We start from the raw sequence: 19,172 nt of genomic DNA, 5'->3' as shown, positions 1-19,172 counted from the left end.
ACACAACTCTGCGGGCTTATCAAAACACAACATCAATACAAACACACAGACACACTCACACACACACATGTACACACACCCACGTGGCTCTCAAAGGGAAAAAGCGTGATGCTAATCGCATTTGCCAGTGACATTTTCCACACAGTTATTTTCATTCTTTGCACATTTGAATTTGCATTTGCCATTTGTTTGTCCCGTCCCGCATTTTGCCAAGTAACGGCATTTTGTTGTTCCATTCTAGTTTAATTGAAAATTGTGCTTGTGGCTGTGATTTAAGCACATTGCGTATACGACTAGTTGTCGTTGTAGTTGTAGATGTAGTAGTGTGGGTGACATTTGTAATGCTAAACACATACGCATATTACGCATACGCAGCGTGTGACAATCTGGCAGCAAATTTGATTGTCATTTTTATTATTATTGCCGCACTCACACACAATGAGAGGAAGAGAAAGGGAGAGCGAACGAGTGGGAGAGAGAGAGAGAGAAGGAGACGGCAATAGTTGAAGGCGAATTTTTGCTTGAGTTGCTTTTATTTTTGCAGAGGAAAGTGCTTAGGCGCTCTCGAGTCTTACAAGAGATTAACAAAGCATTTAATCTTGGCTTGGCATAAAATGACACAGCACACACACCAACACATACACATACAAACACACAATGCACACAGAGTGACAGGGTTAGATTATAGCTTGCTGCTTTTCTTGTGTTTTGCTTTATTTATTGTGGCGCTGCTTTCCCCCATTTTTGTATTTTTGCTGTATTTTGTTTTTGGCTTTTTATTGACATTTACTTGCTTAACGTGCGCCTTTCGTGCTTGTTTGCTTCTTCTTCTTCCTCTTTTCTTTTTGTTGTTGTTGTTATTATTGTCGTGGGTTTATTGTTGTTGTAGTTGTAAATTTGTTTTGCTGCTGCTGCCGTTGTTGTTGTTGTTGCTGCTGCTGTTTTTTGTGTGGTATTTCAGCAAAACTGCAATAAAGCGAATTTTTCCACACGTTGCATACTTTTGAGCGCTACACACACACACACATACAGAGACACTCACTAACACAGTCACAGAGAGTCGAGTACACTCACACAGCGTTACAAAAACAACACATACAGAACGAAAATTGCAGTTACTGCCGCGAAGCAAGAAGAAGCACCAGCAGCAGTCAGCTACTCGTGAATTTTAAAACAATTTTTATACACAATTTTTCATGATTTTGTTGGCCTGCTGCTTGTGCATTCTGTTTGTGACTCTGCACATTCGAGTTTTGTTTGGCAGTTATTTGTTTATTGTATTTATTTTGTTTTTTTCGTGTTATTTTTTTGTCGTATTTTTTTGGCAGTAATTGTTAATTTGTTTATTGTTAATTGCACACGCACCAAAAACACACACACGCGCACGCAACACGCGCACACACAATGTTAAAAGACGAGAACGAGGAGAACGACAAGGAGAACGACGTCGACGACGACGGCAACGACGATAGCCACAGCGACAGCGACAGCGAAATCTGTGAGTTGATTATAAAACGACAGAGCAAAAGTTAGCGCAACACTAGCAAAAATAGCAAGAATGACAGCGCGGCTAGCGGAGCGAAGCGAACCGATTTTTGCCGACGAGCGCAATCTCGAAAGCTTTCGCAGCTGGAAGCCTGCCAAATAACCAGAGCTAAAGACAGAGAGAGTGAGAGAGCAGCAGCACCTTGGAAGGTGCGAAAGCTTAGTGCCGCTTGAAGAAGAGCGCAAAAGCTTTGCGAAAGAGCGTACGCAAAGAGCTGAGAAGAGCTTAAAGCGCATGCGCCGCCATATGAAGGCTGGAAAAAAGGGCTTAGCGTAGCGAAGAAGTGCGCCAAAGTTTGTGAATTTATGTGTCAGTGTAACAATGGAATTACCATTGCAATTACCAAACACACATGCATATCATACTATATACATATACGAGTGTGTGTGTGTGTGACTGGCTGCTGTCCAATGATGCGTGACTGCATTGAAGTGGACGCGACACAACTTTTTGGCCTGCGCCTCATTAGTGTCAAGGCGAAGAGTTCAAAATTGGCATAAAGCGTGTGCCACAAGTACGCACATTACATGCTGCATAATGCATGCCACGCCCACACACACACACACACACACATAGAGAGCGTGCACTGCTATTAGCCGGTTTGACATGCCGGGTCGAGCCCCGTGTCCAGAGTCCAAGGCAAAACGGCAGCAGACAAAAGCGTTGAGCGGCTGCACAGCAATTGCAAGCGTAGGCAGGAAAGCGCTTGCATTTCCACATCATCATCATCAGCTACTGCATAATCATCCTCATCATTATCAGCTTCGTCATTACGATGATTATTTACAGCAGCAAGCAGCAGGCAGCAGCATGGTTGACGTTGACAAGACTGCAAGCCGAGGGAGTTGCAAAAGAGAAAGTTTTTCCTTTTTGCCTCCTTGCTTGCAACTGTGTTTGCTTAGGAGTGTGTGTGTGCCAGAGTGTGTCTGTGTGTGTGTGATGCCTGGCAGTTTGTTTTTAATCAAGGCGAAACTGGGTCAGTTTGGGCTGCAACTAAAAATATCATTTATGTTGCCCAGCCAAATGCGCCAGTTGACTTTCCCTCCACATCATCCTCATTCCCCATTCCCACTCCCTTTTCGCTTTATGTGCATGCATTGTGTGCTCAGTTATACACACAAATACAAATACATATATAGTATATTTGTAATTCCACACGTCATCGTCCTCCGCAGAGTTACAATTGGATGCTGTGTTAATTGCTATAGAAATTCATTGCGCTCGCTCTGTTAGTTAACAGCGCCGCTGTTAACAGTCACTGTTAACAGCAGTCAGCAGCCAACATTGTTGACCCAGTTCCGTCTATAAATAGAGCACACTCACACACACACAAACACACACAGCATACAGTTGCCGTTTCGTCAAAGAGCGGGAGAGAGAGAGCAGCGACTTCAATTTACAGCGAAGCCAACTACAGCTTGGAGTTGACTCTATACTCTACTCTATACTTTGCTCTACACTCTATCAATTTTCGGGGGTTGGGGGTTGGGTCCTGGGACTTATGATGGATTTTTTGGGCAATTGCAACTGTTTCACAGAAGGTTTATGCGAATTACATTTCTATTTATAAGTCACTTAAGACTTCTGCCAAAAACATTGCAAACTTGATGGATAACTTTTAAGCCAATACCAAAGAGTTGAGTTAAGTTGAGCAGATGGGGTAATGTGGCCTGGCACAGAGAGCTATCAACAGGCCAATGGAAATGGGTTCGCAGTGGGCTAGAGAGTAGGTGACAAATAAGTATAGTGAAATGTAGCTCGATTGTGATAGATGGCATACTTTGGAAATTGAAAAACTGAACTTTCTATTGCATTAGTATTGAAGATTGCTTAAGAGCAGGGATTAGGTAACACCTTTTGGTTTTGGCGACATATAATTCAACTTTAATATATCATTTTATATACAATTCTATATTGGCAATTTATAAAGAACAGATATCCTTTTTAGGAATTAAGAATTTCCCTAAAGCATTTATAACAAAATTGTATTTGCGATTTCTTTGGTCATTTAAAATAGAAAGTATCACTTAATGAATCCTATACAAGATAGATAATTTTAAGCACTAAATATCATAGATTGTCATTTATATGAAGAAATCTTAAAAGCAAAATTAACCTTAAGTACTTATTTTATAGGAGTTTTTGTGTATACATTTGTTGCCTTTTCCCTAGTTACAAACAGTGATTTGGTTATTTAATTTGACTTATCTGTAAGGTCGAATCTCATCATGTTAACAATCTGCAGTGAACAAAAATTTCAAAATGTAATACTTGATGTGCCATTACAGATTTAATAATAAATTGTTCAACCTATGTTACTTATCTTGTGTAATAATTTCAGTCTTTTTAGCAAAGAATTTGATATGAACTACTTCGTATATTTAAATCCAAAAGTACGGAAAGTTTTCTTCAGTTACTTTGTCATATGCTTTTCAAGCACAAGAGCTATCTATTCCACTTTACTAATACTTTTCTAGCTTCTTCTTTCTGATTCAAAATAATGAGTTTTCAGAATTTTAAGCATAAATGTTCACTGCGTATACGTAATAATATATATCATACTCAAAATGCTGTCATCGCTCTCTAAATTACTCTCAAACATATCTCTTCCCTTTCATTCCCTTTTCTACAAATAATTAGATTGTTTTTAATATTACAAGCTATCACTCACCTCGGATGATGTGAGATAACACATGCGCGAATCGGTGCTCTCGATGGAGGCTTGTTGTACAATTCCGTAGCGTGATTCACGATCACTTAGATACTCAGATCGCAAACTGTCTTGTCTAATAAATTCCGCACTGAAAGTGAATGAAATACCATTAGTAAACAAATCTAGTAAGTAGGAATATAAGTTATACCGTTGTTCTAGGGAATCAGCACGAGCACTCTTATAACCAGAATCATTGAGGCTGCTGTCCTGACGCAGCGATGGCAACGAGTCCCAGGGCGAACGCTTGTGTCCCGAGCCGGGCACTTGTTGCGTCATCATGCCGTGACCGGAACCAGAACCAATTGTCGAGCTGCCCGAGCGCCAGCCATCCGAGTGACGGAACCATTGAGCGCGTGCCGATTCGCCAATGCAGCTGGCGCAACGCGAATTGGAAAAGCTGTGTGAGAAAAGAAGGAGATTAGAACTAATTCTTAAAAATATGTAAAGCACACTTACCTAGCATTGTGATCGGATAGATAGCCACGATCTCGTTCACGCTCTCGCTCGCGTATCAACTCATTACGATCGCTGTAGTATCCATCGCGATCACGATCACGCTCCTTATCGCGTATGGTAGACAAGGGACGATGTGGGGGCAACGGCAAAGTGGAGGATTTGGCATTGGCTGCGAGAACAAAAGAGAAACGAAAATAAAGTGAGATTTGAATAGATATCTAAATGCACAAAACTAATTGAAAGCAAAACAACAGCGACAATAAAGTAGCGCACAAGGATAATAATTACGATATAGTTTAGACACTGAAACTGTTTAAAGAGGTGCAATGTCAATGGAACTACTTACGCCTACGTAGTGGATATGGGCTGCGCTGTGTTGATCCTGGTAGGCTTTCAGCGAATTCTGATTGATTGTTGTTATAGTTGTTGTTGTTAGCGTTATTATCGTGGTATATCGTGTGAAAGAGTTTTGTGTATGAGATCGGAGATGAGCATGTTGTGATATGTATGAATAGCATTTAAGTTTTAATTATTTTAATCGATTTATTAGAGAAAGAGAAAAAGAGAAATAGGGTACAGAGAGATAGATATATGATGGCAAAATAAACTAAAACATTGATCAAAAGTAATTAAAGTTTGTGAATTTAAAGGGAAGGAAGATCGGCTTCAGCTTTTTCACATACACGAAACACGCAAAGGAGAGCTTGCAAGCTTAAAGCTCTGCTAATATAAATCGCACTAAGACTAGCACACTTAATGGGCGTAAATGTGAGTGACTTCACTAAATTCGAACTATAACAGAGCAATTATTATATTATAATATAATTTGAAAAGGGAACTTTTTCAATTCTCTGGTTTACATGTCTAAAAACAGCAAAACTAAACTATTGAAATCTTTTTTTTTCCATTTCAATTAGCGCGTGACGTACTTTGCGTTGTTTCTTTTGTGATTCCAATTGAAATTCCTTTGGCAGCTAATCTGCATTTGTGTATCGCACAGTGGAATAGCCAAAGGGCATTTGGCATTAATCGGATTATCACACTGCACTCCCATTACCATCGCCATCACCATCAGCATTTCCAATCCCAATCCCGTATCCATTCCCAATTACATGCTATCAATCGGAATCGCAATTGCAATTGCAATCGCAACATGAAGCGAATGCTTGTGTTTGTTTAACTTGATTGAGACATTGATGGAGGGCATGAACTGAACTGAATTGAACTGAGAGCGAACTAGGGATAGTTTCGTAGCTAATTAAAAATTCGATTAGAGTGAAAGGAAGGAAGGCGGCACAAAATGAAATGAAGCCAACACAAAAAAACAATTTCGAAAAGACCGAAAACTAGAAACTACAACAACAACGAGAACAAAACGAGAGACGGGGACTGAGAGAGAGAGAGTACAGAGAATAAAACTAAATGAAAAATGTCTACGGACAAACACAACGGCAAATCGAATGTGAACCAAAAAGCGGGTAACTAAACTAAAAGCACAACACAAGCGGGTAGCGTGGGCAACTCACCCAGATTCTCCATGCTCTGTGAGAGCAAAGCCTCAAAGGTGTGCAAGCTGTAGGATTCGGCATCCATGCCCTTGGCCAACGTGTTGCGCAGATGCATCTCGTACTCCATCAACAACCGGGAAGTTGGGCTGCCCGGCGTCGGTGTCACATTCGGTGCCTGCTGATGCTGATGGTGTTGATGCCGCGACGAACGCTGTTGGGGATGCGGCTGATGCTGTTGCTGCTGCTGTTGTTGTTGCTGAGACGATTGCTGTTGCGGCTGCTGTTGGCCATACGATTGATCCTGATCGGAATTGCCGTTGCTCGAGCTTGGCGTTGTGGCATAACATTGATTATCAAACATGACGTTATCCGAGGGCGGTGAACCCTCAATGCAGCTACGTTCGCGCTCACGTTCCAGCTCCAAGTACAGATTACGCGGCGGATAACCACGTCCAATTTCATGCGAAGATCTGTTCGAATCGAAATGATAGCAAAGTTTAGTAACAGTTGAAAACAAATTGTCAGCAGCTAAACTCACCTCGAGCCGGAGAAGCGCGACGACTGACTGCCACCGCCGCCGCCACTGCCGCGTCCCAATGTATTGTTGTTCATGACATGATGGCCACCTCCACCGCCGCCACCACCGCCCATGGCCATGTTCATGGCATGCTGATGCATGTGCTGGGGGCCCAGTGTTTGAGCCGCATTCGCGTTGTAATAGTTGTAGCGACGTCGGCCCATCTCCGGCGAGGTGACGGGGCTCTCGGTGCTGGGCATCGGCTTTAGCATGCGCTTCAGTGTGCTCGTATCGACGTTCATGTCCTCGGTGCTCTTGGTCTTGCGTCGTGTGTTGTTGTTGATTACGTTGTGCTGGTGGTGCATGTCATGCGAATGCGCGTCGCGTGTCTGCAAATTCGAATGCATGAAAGAGAGATTGGCGGTTAGACTAGAGACTAGACAAAAGCCAAGCCAACTGAGTGAAGAGTGTCACATTCTCAGCTGATATAGTTATTTAATCACTTTTGCTTCTGCTTCACTTCACTCACCATATCTTCGTTGAAATCCTTGCTGCGTGTGCCCGTCGATTTGGTGGAGGTGCCCACACTCTGATGCAGTCCACCGCCCACCTGAGTGCCCTCGCTCTTCGACAGATCCATGTCCATCTGACAGGCACCGCCATCGTCTTGGCCCACCTGCGAGCCCACATGATTCTGTGTGCACATATCTGAACCGCTGCCGACGCCAGTCACAATCACACCCGGTGTATTGGTGTTCACACCCGCGTTGGCCACCATGGCGCCATCTTGGCCCTTGAGCTGACGTTGTAGGGTATCTGTGGGGTCACATTGGATGGTAAGTTAATCAATTAAGTGATTAGTGAAACAGTGTAAGTCTAGCTATTAAATTAAGACAACCATCCTAAACAATCTAACTAAAATTCCAGGGAGCACCAGCTGATCTGAACTTACTTTATGTACCTTAGAATAGAATTCCGTTTTACAAATTTTCTAACCGAATTCTTCACTCGATCATGGTACAAAAATTTTTGTTCAACAAATCTATGTATACTTATCCTTGTGACTTTTGGTCGAGAATTGCTAATATGTACATACAATGAACCACGTGCTGAACCGGTTCAAGATGATTTTAATCACTTCTAAACCATGAGCCCTAGATTTCATAATCGGATATTAAAGATCAAAGTATATAATAATCTAATATTCGATATGGGATCTATCGGTTCAAGTATCAACATAAAACTCGTTATACAAGAAAAATCTAATATTGAAGCGGTTCAAAATGGTTTAACAGCTTAAACTCTAAAGATCACCATTAAAAATTCGTATCTTAATCGTAATCCTATATTGAATCAATACAAATAACTGAAATAATAATAAATAAATTCTTTCATTAAAATTTCATAAAATTTTAAAAATTTGTTTTAGAGCCATTAAAATGGCTAAACGGTTCAAAGATCAACGTAAAAACCTTGTCAAATATTAAAATTTATATTGGAGCGTTTCAGAATGGTTCAACTGGTATGTTTTATTAGCAAAATTGATTACAACCACTTTCCAGTGATTTCAGCAAACTATTTTTAAACTTTTACTGTTTCCTATTGTGAACCGGTTCAGAGCAATACTTCATAGTAATTCAGTTTGAAATAACATTAAATTTGAAAAAGTTGTAGTGTAGTTACTTACCGCCTGCTTGGGATGGGCCACCACTGGCGACATTGTCATAGAGTGAGGTGCTGCTCACGGCGCTTACAACTTTGCCCTGCTGCTGACCATCGACATCGGTGATTCTGTGGGAGCCGACATTACGCGGCAACGTGGATGAACCTGCAATGAGTATGGCGATGAGATTTGATGGGGGATGCGGTGGAGGACTTTTGGCGCCTAGTTTTCTTTTCTTTTTTTTTTTTTTGCTAAGTTGCGGTTTCAAAAAACTGGTATTCGATAGTGATAAGTAGTAGGAACCATTTCGTATAACATTATGAAGAGAGACTAAGGCTAAGCGTAACTTAAAATCACCATAAGGAACCAGAGGACAACGCGATTGAAGACGATAAAGAAAAAGGAAAGTGTTAAACTGGCAACGCAAAAGCAAAAACAAAAAAGAATAGGCAAAGAAAAAGTTTTGAGGGGGAACGCTAACATTGAACTAAGTAGAACTAACCGACGATTTGCTTTATAGAGTTGGTTAGTTACTTGCTCGATTGAGTTACGAGTCTCAGTTTGGTTTTTGGTTTGGATTTGGATTTGTTCTCTCACCTCTAACACGTGGATCGGTTCTCAGGCGCGCATACTGCTCGGCGGACATGCAGGTGCATTGGGGCTCTTGGCGCACCCGAGACGGCGACGCGGGGGTGCTGAGCGGCTTTCGCTTGGCCTTCACCTTGCCCTTGCCCGGCGGATCCAATTTCAGGGAGTAGCTCGACGAGGCCTTTCGTGAAAATTTGAAAGAAGGCGACTGTAAAACGTCGCACTATCATTAGGTTAGTTGATTGGGATAACAAGGTTCTGTGTGTGCGGTTTCTCTGCTTTTGCTCGAAATCTCTCTTTCTCTCTTTTTCTCTCAAGATCGCTTTGATCTCTCGATCTATATCTGGCTCAAGTTGGTTGGCAACTTGGCGAAGTTATTGATTTGTTAGCTGTTTTTTGCTTCGTGTGTGACTTAGAGAGCTACTAAGTTGGTTGAAGAGTGCATTAAGATTATTTAGTTAGTTAGTAACTTTTGAGATGTGCTTGAAGCCTTGAATTTGCTGATAACAATACATATAGATATATATATTTAAGTTTAGATAGAGAGATATAGTTAGTAGATAGTAATTGTAGTTGTAGTTGTAGTAGAGATAGTGAAGTAGACAAACATACACATACAAGCATTAGTTAATAGCTACAATTAGAGTTGAGTTTAAATTGGATTAAGTTGAGTTTTGTTTGGTTTTCAGATAGAAGACTTTTGAGTGCATTCGTTTAAGTAGCGTGTTTCTCTATGCTTCTCTATAAGCGGAGCGCTAGGCGCATTGGGATTATCTAAACTTACGTCTAACAAACGCATTAGCTTGTGGATAATATTAACATTAAGCTTAGTTTTGATTAAATTGCTGCATTAACATTTAGCTATTATTGTGAGCATATGTGCGTGTTGCTTCGATTTGCATTATTATCGCTATCGATGTTTGATTTTAATTCGGTTTTAGAAACCTTTTCAAAATGATTTTCCAAGAATATATCTGTATATTTACTGCTTGGGTTTAAACCTCACGTTAACTCGTCGGTTAACTATTTTAAATTCTGTGGTTAACTCCATAACTTTTTTTTTTGGTTAACTTGTGCTTTTTTGCGCCTCTCTCGGCGCTTCTCAAAATTCTCTTTTTTGGCTCTATTTGCTAATACTGCTATCGATAATTCGATCTATTCTCAGTTGAGCATTGTTTTTGAAAGTTGTTTCGATAGTTCTTTAACCGCCCACTCGGTTCGGGATAAGGATGGAGCTGGGGTTCTCGGGTTGAGGGGATTTAGGGCTCATCGGAAACGGTTTGCAGAGGATAGGTAACGGTATTGTAGTAGAGGATACGTGCGATTGTTTTAAAGCGTTTTGCGTTTTTCTTTTGCATTTTCATTGTACGTTCGGCAAATATTCAATTCAATTCAATTTAATTATCAATTGTGCAATTTTCGTAATTCGCAAAATTTGATTTCGTTCATTAGTTTTTATCGCAATTGAAATTTTCAGTTAAGTTGGTATTTTTTATATTATTTTCATTTTTGTGGCACATGTGTCAAATGCAAACGAATCGAGTTGGAAATATAACATATATATTTATACATACATAAATATATAATAATAGTAGAAAGTTGTTAAATAAAATATTATGTTAGAGATAATAAAAGCATTGTTTTTTTTTAAGTATTTTTTTGATTTGGAGGAGGGACAGAGTTTTCATAGATAGAATATAGAATTGTAAGTGTACATTTAGAGAAGTATAAATTTATAATTATTTATGTTATATTGTTGTTTGTTGTAGTTGTTGTTTGTTTTTTTGTAGTTGCGTGTGTAAAAGTTTTGTTGAGATATTTTTTGCAGGTCGGTTGTTTTATTTTTTTTTCGTTATTCAATTGTTTTTCGAGGTAAACGTACGAAAATTTGAATACATTTTACAATAAGTATATATTTTAAGTATCAAATGAAATGCATCAAAAATGAAAGATTTTTCAAAACGAATTTTGATTTGGATTTGGTTTCGTTCGTTCGATTATTAGATCGATATTAAATATATGTTTCGATTGATTTTATTTTATTTTTTTTTTGTTTGTTGTTTGTGTTTCGAGAATGATTTCGAAAATGATTAGAAGAGAGAAAAAGAAATGAAAGAATATATAATATAAATACATTTAACAAATTTTAGTGGCTGTGCCGTGTTTTAGGTAGTTAGTCATTGTATGTGTATGTGTGTTTGTATGTGAGAGTATTTTGTTGTGTGTGTGTGTGAGAGTGTGGGTGTGTGAGAATGTGTTAACATACATAGACACAAGTAAACCTCTTGGGGATACACACACACACACACGCACGCACAATCACACACACACACGCAAAAAAATACATTTATAGTAGTAGAAAATGAATGCAGCTGCTCAGTGGTCTGGTATTTAACTGGTATTTAGTTGGTATTATCTGGTATTTATAACTGTTATGCTCGGTATGTTCGGTGGGTGCTTGGATTGCTTTGGTTTTAGCGATTTGTGATAGATATTTATTGGTTGTTTTTTAGGTTTGATGGGGAAAGGGGTTGAAAACTCGTGAGACACACATAAAAGTGAATAGATATAGTAGACAAGTGACAACAGAGTTACAACGACACATAGGGATACGTTCAGCAGTGGACATTTTTACATGTGAATATGTATATGTTTGTGTGTGTGTGTGTGGTTTATGATCTTACACATGCCCCGACTAAAGGGAGGAAGCTACGAGATTATGGGATTTTCAATAGAGTTAACTTTCTCTGTGGTGACAGTTAAAAAAAAGAGTTGAGACAGTTAACAGTTTGGTAAAAACGTTAATGTACTAGTAAGTTAGTTGTAGAGTGAAAGTAAGTTGTAGAAAGTAGTAGTAGAAGTAGTAATAGCAGCAGTAAGAGTTGTATTTTCGTGTGTCGTGACAAACAAATAGAATGAAGCGATACTAACGTATTTTTTTACAATGTAAGATACCTGCAACAAATGAGGCGCAAAGTAAGAAAAGAAACGAAACAATTATTAGATACGAAAATCCAGACAGTTTCTATGTTTGACTGGTCAGAGTGTTCAGTGTGAGTTGTGAGTTTGTGAAGTGTTTCCAAATGCCCAAGAAATATCTTCTCTTTTTTTCTATATACAATTCCTTTGACATTTGGCTTAAAGCAGTTTGTTCTAAGCTCTGTAATGATATATAGCAACTACGGATACAATTCTTACGTTTACGTTTTAGCCAAATTGTTTTTTTTTTTTTTTTGAATGTTTTTGGTTATGAAAACAAAACTAAAGATGGAGAAAACAGAACTGAGGGATAATTTTCAAAGGTTAAACATAATGCCAAATTGCACGAAATTTATCGAAACTAATGAACGAGAATATATATATTATATTGTATATATATAAATATATGTATACTTAAGTATGTTTTACAGTTACAGCTGTTTATTGTTATTTGATCGTTTTTCTTTTTTCTTTGTTGATTCGAGAGCGTTTTGTTGTTGTTGTTGTCTGTTTTGTCTGTCTGTGTGTAGCGAGATGACAGTGACAGTGACTGCGACTGTGACAGTGACTGCGACAAATGGCATGGCATGAGTTAAAGCTTGAATTTTGAATTGAATTCAGTTTCCAGATTGAAATGCATAGTTATAGGCTGTATACATCAAACATTCACCACGCTCGGTCATCATCATCACAGCATCATCAACTATGTGTGTGTTCTTTGAGCAGTTCCTTGCAACAGAACTGCCCAAATTGCTATTTGTAATTGTTAGTAGAGTGTCTGTGTGTGTGTGTGTGTGTTCGCTATGTGTTCTGTGTGTGTAGTTGTGTGAGTAGTTAGTGGTTGGCTGAGGTGGCTTTTCTTCTTTTTTTTGGTGGTTAAGGTATCAGTTGAAGGTGGTTGTTGCTTGTCGTCGTTAAAGGCAAACTTGTGCAACTCGCAAAACTGTAAGAGAATACTTACACAGCATTCTCGGAACTGTTTGGCATCGATGGGCGATGTAAAGTTCAAGCCCCAAGTATCGTTAGTCATGGGATCCTTCCAGTAAACAAAGCATTCCGATGCCTGTCCAATGCGTGTGCCTAAATCGAATGTAAACACACACGAACAAGTTAAACACACAGAAAGAGTAAAGGAAAGTCAGAAGAGAGGAGCCGAGAGGAAAAACTCACCTGGCTGCACAAGTCGCACGTCGAGTATCTTGTCCACCTGACTGTTGTAGGCGGTGATGTGGAAGATGCACTCGGGCGAATCCTGAATGCATGTGATGTTGACAGGAACCAAATCTTCGGACACTTGTTGCCACTTGACGGTGCCGGCGCCGCTTGCCGATACGTGAAAGACCTCAGCCCACAACCTGAACGAACTAGCGTTGGTTAATAAAATCGTATTTGCGTTTGTTGACAATTAAGGCATTAAGGTTGGTTTTTGGAGAGTTGTAGTCGGGTTGTAGTTGTTTGTTGTTGGTTGGTTGGTTGGTTGGTTGTTGTTGGGGGTTTTCGGTTTTCATCCAATTCAAATTTTGTGCAATTTATTTATTTTGTTGGGTGAATTCAATTGAAAGTAAAATCAAACAAAGGAAGCGCACAGTTGTTGTTTGTTGTTTTTTGTGGATAGGAAGTTGTAGCAGGTGGCAGATTTGTTGTAGTTGTTGTTGTTGTTGTTTGGCCGTGTGGTTTGTGTGTGGTTGTTGGAAGTGTAGGCAAGGTCGAAAGTTTTACATTTGTGTTTAAGTGTTGTTTTCATTTCGTTTTTTGTTTGAAAGAAAGAAAAACCAGAAGAAGAACACAATTAGTTGATTACGAAAAAAGTTATCGAAAGAGGCGAATTCAATTGTTTTTTTGGTTTTTTTTTTGTTCCATATTTACAACAGCCAGTCAGAGAGAACAAAAAGAGTCACACACAAAGAGTAGTACAGAGGAGAAAGTTGCCACTGCCACACAGCAGTAGTAGAAGTAGAAGTTGTTGCAACAACTGGCTCACCTCAATAGATGTCCATCGCGACGACGAGAACTCTGCCAGGGTGAATCCTCATAGCGATAAGCTTTGCGCATCAATGGAGCACACGAACAGCTCAATTTGTTGCCCATGGCGCAGTTAGCACAGCCCGCCGCAGATCCTAAAAAAAGGAGTTTACAATGTATTAGAATAATATCTATAAATTATTAACTTCATTACTTACCTTTACCAGAGGCACCCCGATGTCACCACATGCCGCTCACGTCCGCCTGCGAGAGCGCTTGGCCGCGATTTAGCGACTGCGAGCGTTGATTATGCCGATGGCCGTGGTAGCGACTCCCGCGCTGCTAAACACGCAGAAAGAGAGCAAAGAAAGTAGACATAATTAATAAGTAAATGGGTGAGACAACATTTAACACTTTTCTTATATGGGAATTTGCAAAAATAAAACCAGTTTAATGAATATAAAGCAACTGAAGATCTTTTGCTAAACTTGAATTGAATTATCGTATCTTAAATAAAACAGCTCATGTTTCTTTTAAGGCACTTGCAACATAATCTTTGACATACCAATTAGTTTCATTTTTTTATATTAGCTCAAAAAATACATTTCAATTCATTCTTTCTTTCTGGCTGATCAAATGCAACTCAATCAGAATATATTTAACAAATCAAGTCTACAAGTAAAAATCCTTATCATAATTTAAAAAGCTCATGTTTCATCTAACGCAAATAAATCAATTCTTGGACATAAAAATTAGTTTAATTTTTATATATTAATTAAACAAAGTATTTAAATTCAATCTTTGACAGCTTTTCTGTCTAATCAAATGAATGAGAGTCTATCCTACAAACCACCTACTCAAAATACAAGTAAAAGTCTTTATGATAATTAAAACAGTTCATGTTATAAACAAAAGCTTGGACATAAAAATTACTTGAATTTTTATATATTAAATAAAAATAAATTATTTAAATTCATTCTTTGACAGATTTTTTGTCCAATCAAATGGTACTGAATGAGAATCTATCCAACAACTCATCTAATCCAAATACAAGTAAAAATCTTTATCTGCATTTGAATTCATTTTTTGACTTTCTATCTAGTCATTCGCCAATGAATAACAAGCTATACAAAAAATCTTTTACTCCAAATATAACCAAAGTCGTAATATAAATAAAACGATTAAGGCCAGTTTTTAGTTACAATCTCAGCTAAATATAAAAGGTATTTTTGCAAGATCATTCTTAAGGATGGTGTTTCTCAATATAGCCTTAAAAGAGAATCCATTCATTGGCTAATTAAATTTAAATAAAAGTAAATAACTCTACCAAACCAGTGCAGTATTATTCTTTAAATATACCAAAATTGTATACCACAACACTAAAAATATACCGTACGATATATTTGGTATATTGATACAATACTGCATTCATTCGATGTTTTTTGATTTGCGGAGCGGAAGTCGGATTGAAAAGAAACTAAAACTTTTCAAACAATGCTACTAACATAACTTTACATCGAACCTACGCTCTTTAAAAAATATATAAACAAACTAATCATAGATAATAATAGATCAAACTCAAGCAATATATCACAAAAATATTCGTATTTATTTTATCCCTCACTGAAAAGACATCACTTCGAAACAAATTCAAAACAATGCATGAAAAATGTGAATTTCAATGAAATATTTCAAACTCTTGCACAAATCAAAATGCATATTTTGAACTTGAAGCAAATCTTTTGGCTATGAGGTAAGAGTTGACTTAAGTTGTGCCACACACACACTGTTTGTGATGTGTGATTAAAACATTTGAATCAACCCACGCCGGTTATATATTAACGCGGTTGAGCGAGGTGCGAACGAAGCGAGTTCAACGCTATTTGCTGGCCAAAATGCAGTCGGAAAGCAAGCTTCTTGCCCCGCCGCTCGCCGCTTGCCACATGCCGCATGCTTGGCGTGTAGGTGTCAACAATAACGATTAGAAAAAAAGAAAAATAAGAGAGAAAAAAAAATAAACACAGCAACAACACCTTGAAGATTAACAGCGGAAAAAAGTGCTTTGAAGTTGCTATGATTTGAGTATATTTCTGATTTGATCTGATTCGATTTGATCTCGCTGCGTTTTATGTCTTTTGACACACACAGAGAGCACACACAAAACTTATTCGCGCCACATGTTGCACGACTTTTATTTATATGAATTTTCATTCCACCTTTGAGAAATATAAATATAATTATATATCTAAAACTTTTTCGCTTTTTTCGGCCTGGCTGCAGCCTGTTGCCTTTTTTTTTGTTTGTTTGTTTGTTTTGTTAGCGATTCTATACGAATATATATACACTATATAAACTTATTTTGTTCTTTAGCTATTTTTGTTTACAGCATTTACCGAGCAGACACCTGTTTACGACCTTTGGAATTGTTTTAGTTAGTGTTTATGTAAAGGTTTTTCGCTTTTCTCAGAGAACATCAAACTCGCACAATGCACGCCACAAACTCAGGCAAACAACTAAAAAACTGACAACAGAAAAGCTAAAGGAAAATCCAAACACATTTTCATTCATATTCAGATAAAGTTCCCTCTCTCGATCTCTCTTGTGCACTCACGTTGTCTCTTCGAAATCTCAAGAGCTTGCTTCTCGCCCACACAACACAAATTGTTATGCTGAAGAGATCGAGAGACGGAGACTGAGCTCGAGAGAGATCGGCAGATAACTATTTGTGGGGGCCCCGCATGCTGCTACATTCAAGTGGATGCCACAATCGTTGCGTCTGCACGTGTTTTCGTTTTTTGTTTTAAATTTATTTTTAAAATCAATCAAAAAGTGCTCATTCTCTAGCTGCCTTTCTCTCTCTTTCGATGTTTGTGTCAATCTGCGACTCGTCTGGCTCATCAAAATGCAATCAGGAGCGAAGGTGGCGACAGCTTTGGCGATTTTTGGGTCACAATCTCAGACAGTGGCATCATTGACAGATTGAATTGTCTGTGCCGCAGCCAATTGACAACTTGAAAGACCGAAAAACAATGCTAGAGATGACACTCAAGTAGAACTATCAAAGTGTTTGGCAAGCATCAAACTTGATTTCTTGCGATATGCAACTTAAGAACTGTTTTTTGCCCATCATAATTATTAAATATTATTCTGATATTCATACAAATATGTAATAGATATAGTTAAAAACTATATCAAGCATCAAACTTGATCTCTTGTGATATGCAACCTAAGAACTCTTTTTAGAAAGTAAACTGTTTTTCATATATAAAAGAATATACTTAAAAACTTATGATTTCGATGTATTAGTTGCATTGTTAACAATTATATCCCAAGTGTAAAAAAACGAGTCACTTTTTTAGAAACTTTCAGGCCACTATGCCAAAAATGAATCAATGACTATTTAGCAAAATTCATAGTATCTGAGTCAAATATCCATTAAAAAAAAAAACTGTTATATATTGAAATTCACAAAAAATGAATCACGAACTATTTAGCAATATTCAGCTATATAAGAAGAGTATCTAAGTCAAATATTCATCGAAAAAAACTGTCATATTAACATTCAAATTTATATTTATATTAAGCACAAAGAGTAAGATAATAGCTACACATAATTATTTTGTCTGGGAGACTAAGGATTCAAATTAGTAGCAGAGGACAATCATTGAGCTTTTTTGAGGAAATGTTGATAAGGATGCCAGAAGATTAATTTCTCTATTTGGAAAATAGAGAGCACACAGAACAACATCCCATAAAAAGAACATTCACTAAGTGTTCATTTAAATAAATTGTAGTGTTAAGTATAAAAAGTCGAAAGACAATAGCTCGTCACAGGACAGAAAGGAATAAATGAGTAAAAAGCAACAATCAATGATAGTTTTTTAAGGAAATTTTGTTAAAAATATCTGCAGCTTATGAATTAAGAACAAGATTAAAAACAATATCTCCAGAAAAAGATTGAACATTAGTTTTACTCCAAAAGAAATATAAATTTTTAGAATGAAAAGTCAAAAGACAATTGCTCTATAGATGTTGACACCGATGGGAACTAAGACATTGAATTTCGACAATGAAATTTTGTTAAAGATCAAGATTATTAAATGAGATCCAGATCCAGATTATTAAATTATTAATAATCAATAATTCCAAAAAAATATTAAGCATTAATTTTATACTAAAACAAATATAAATTTCTGGCATTAAGAGTCTGAATACAAGTAAGCTATAGATTTTCATATAGATGGGAACAGGGACAATAAGGTAATAACAATAAATATTGAATTTCTTTAAGGAATGTTTGCTCAAGAAGGGGAATATTAATCTACAACTCAAGCAAAAATAATGGAAAAGATGGATATTCTTTTTCTATTAGAAGCTGAAATATAGGTTTAACCTAATCTTCATCACACTTTTTAAAGCCCAGCCTTTTTGATTAGATTGTTAAATTGAATTAGAAATTTGACATTTTTATACACACCTCCACGTGGCCCCAGCCATCGGCATTCATTTTAACAGCTGCCTCGACACTTTCCTTGGCACCCATTTTGGTTAGTTGATTATTTGTTTGTTTGTTTGTTAATGTTGTGTTATATTGCTAGTTAGTTAGACTTGTTGTTGTTGTTGTTCGGTTGATTGTAGTTCCAGTTCCAGTTCCAGTTACAGTTAGTTGTAGTTACAGCTGTAGTTTGTTTGTTTATCTTGTGAATATATTGCTTAGAGGTCGCTGCAAATTGTGCACTCGAGACTCGCGACTGAACTCGACTCGACACGACTCGCCTCAACTCGACTCGACACACACAACTCGAATTGACAGGACGACGAAGAAGCTGAAGCTGACGACCGAGTAGGAGGCGAAAGCAGGAGACGAAGTAGCAGCAGCTGTCAGATGTTATTTATTTTGGTGCTGCGGCTGAATATCTGTTTTTCTTTTCTTTTCCTTTGTGTACTGTTTTTTTTTTTGTTTTTTGTGGGCCAGTCAGGCACCAGTCGAAGCCAACAGCGAACCGCACTGAAGCACAGCACAGAGTCTCAAAACCCAGGACCTAGTGGCGTCTGCGTCTGAAAGTTCGAGTTGAGTTTCAGTTCAGTTGAGTTTCGTTATGCTGAGCGCGACGGAGATATAAATATTGAGCGGATTGACGTTGATGTCGTTGCTGCCTCTCTCTCCCGCTCTCTCTCTACCGCTCTCTCTCTGTCTGTGTGGATGCTGTGTGGTTGTCGTTGAAAGCGACTTTCAATCA

At 38.1% G+C, this 19,172-nt stretch overlaps 2 protein-coding genes across 11 annotated transcripts in view; both read right to left on the bottom strand.

Annotated features, from left to right (window-relative positions):
- The window catches only part of LOC117568394 (protein still life, isoform SIF type 1), a 105,188-nt gene extending 91,108 nt beyond the window's left edge, over positions 1 to 14,080 (bottom strand). For 3 of the 10 annotated variants that reach the window (XM_034249025.2, XM_034249026.2, XM_034249013.2), the window contains exons 1-11: positions 13,952 to 14,080; positions 13,141 to 13,334; positions 12,932 to 13,050; positions 9,001 to 9,199; positions 8,428 to 8,568; positions 7,270 to 7,556; positions 6,762 to 7,129; positions 6,242 to 6,693; positions 4,716 to 4,884; positions 4,408 to 4,656; positions 4,218 to 4,347 (exon numbers count right to left, since the gene is read on the bottom strand). In XM_034249025.2, coding sequence (XP_034104916.1) covers positions 4,218 to 4,347; positions 4,408 to 4,656; positions 4,716 to 4,884; positions 6,242 to 6,693; positions 6,762 to 7,129; positions 7,270 to 7,556; positions 8,428 to 8,568; positions 9,001 to 9,199; positions 12,932 to 13,050; positions 13,141 to 13,334; positions 13,952 to 14,058 — 2,415 coding nt within the window. In that variant the 5' untranslated portion in view covers positions 14,059 to 14,080. Of the gene's footprint in view, positions 1 to 4,217; positions 4,348 to 4,407; positions 4,657 to 4,715; positions 4,885 to 5,061; positions 5,119 to 6,241; positions 6,694 to 6,761; positions 7,130 to 7,269; positions 7,557 to 8,427; positions 8,569 to 9,000; positions 9,215 to 11,922; positions 11,947 to 12,931; positions 13,051 to 13,140; positions 13,335 to 13,951 lie in introns of all 10 variants that reach the window. The other 7 variants (XM_034249023.2, XM_034249011.2, XM_034249009.2 and 4 more) reach the window with 7 other exon arrangements.
- A 92-nt stretch (positions 14,081 to 14,172) lies between these two features.
- LOC117568397 (uncharacterized) lies at positions 14,173 to 18,500 on the bottom strand. The gene is made up of 2 exons (XM_034249028.2): positions 18,410 to 18,500; positions 14,173 to 14,271 (listed from the first exon to the last, which is right to left on the bottom strand). Exons 1-2 carry the CDS (start codon positions 18,473 to 18,475, stop codon positions 14,173 to 14,175), a joined length of 165 nt encoding a protein of 54 aa, XP_034104919.1. The 5' UTR covers positions 18,476 to 18,500.
- Positions 18,501 to 19,172: the final 672 nt, after the last annotated feature.

Source organism: Drosophila albomicans, chromosome 3 (genome assembly GCF_009650485.2).
Source record: "Drosophila albomicans strain 15112-1751.03 chromosome 3, ASM965048v2, whole genome shotgun sequence".
Classification (NCBI taxonomy): domain Eukaryota; kingdom Metazoa; phylum Arthropoda; class Insecta; order Diptera; family Drosophilidae; genus Drosophila; species Drosophila albomicans.
This window is presented reverse-complemented; position numbering and strand designations above follow the sequence as displayed.

Coding starts and splice junctions, on each gene's coding strand:
- LOC117568397 (XM_034249028.2), bottom strand. CDS start 18,475: ATGGGTGCCAAGGAAAGTGTCGAGGCAGCTGTTAAAATGAATGCCGAT. Junction 14,272..18,409: donor ATGGCTGGGGCCACGTGGAG/GTGTGTATAAAA, acceptor CGTGTTTAGCAG/CGCGGGAGTCGCTACCACGG.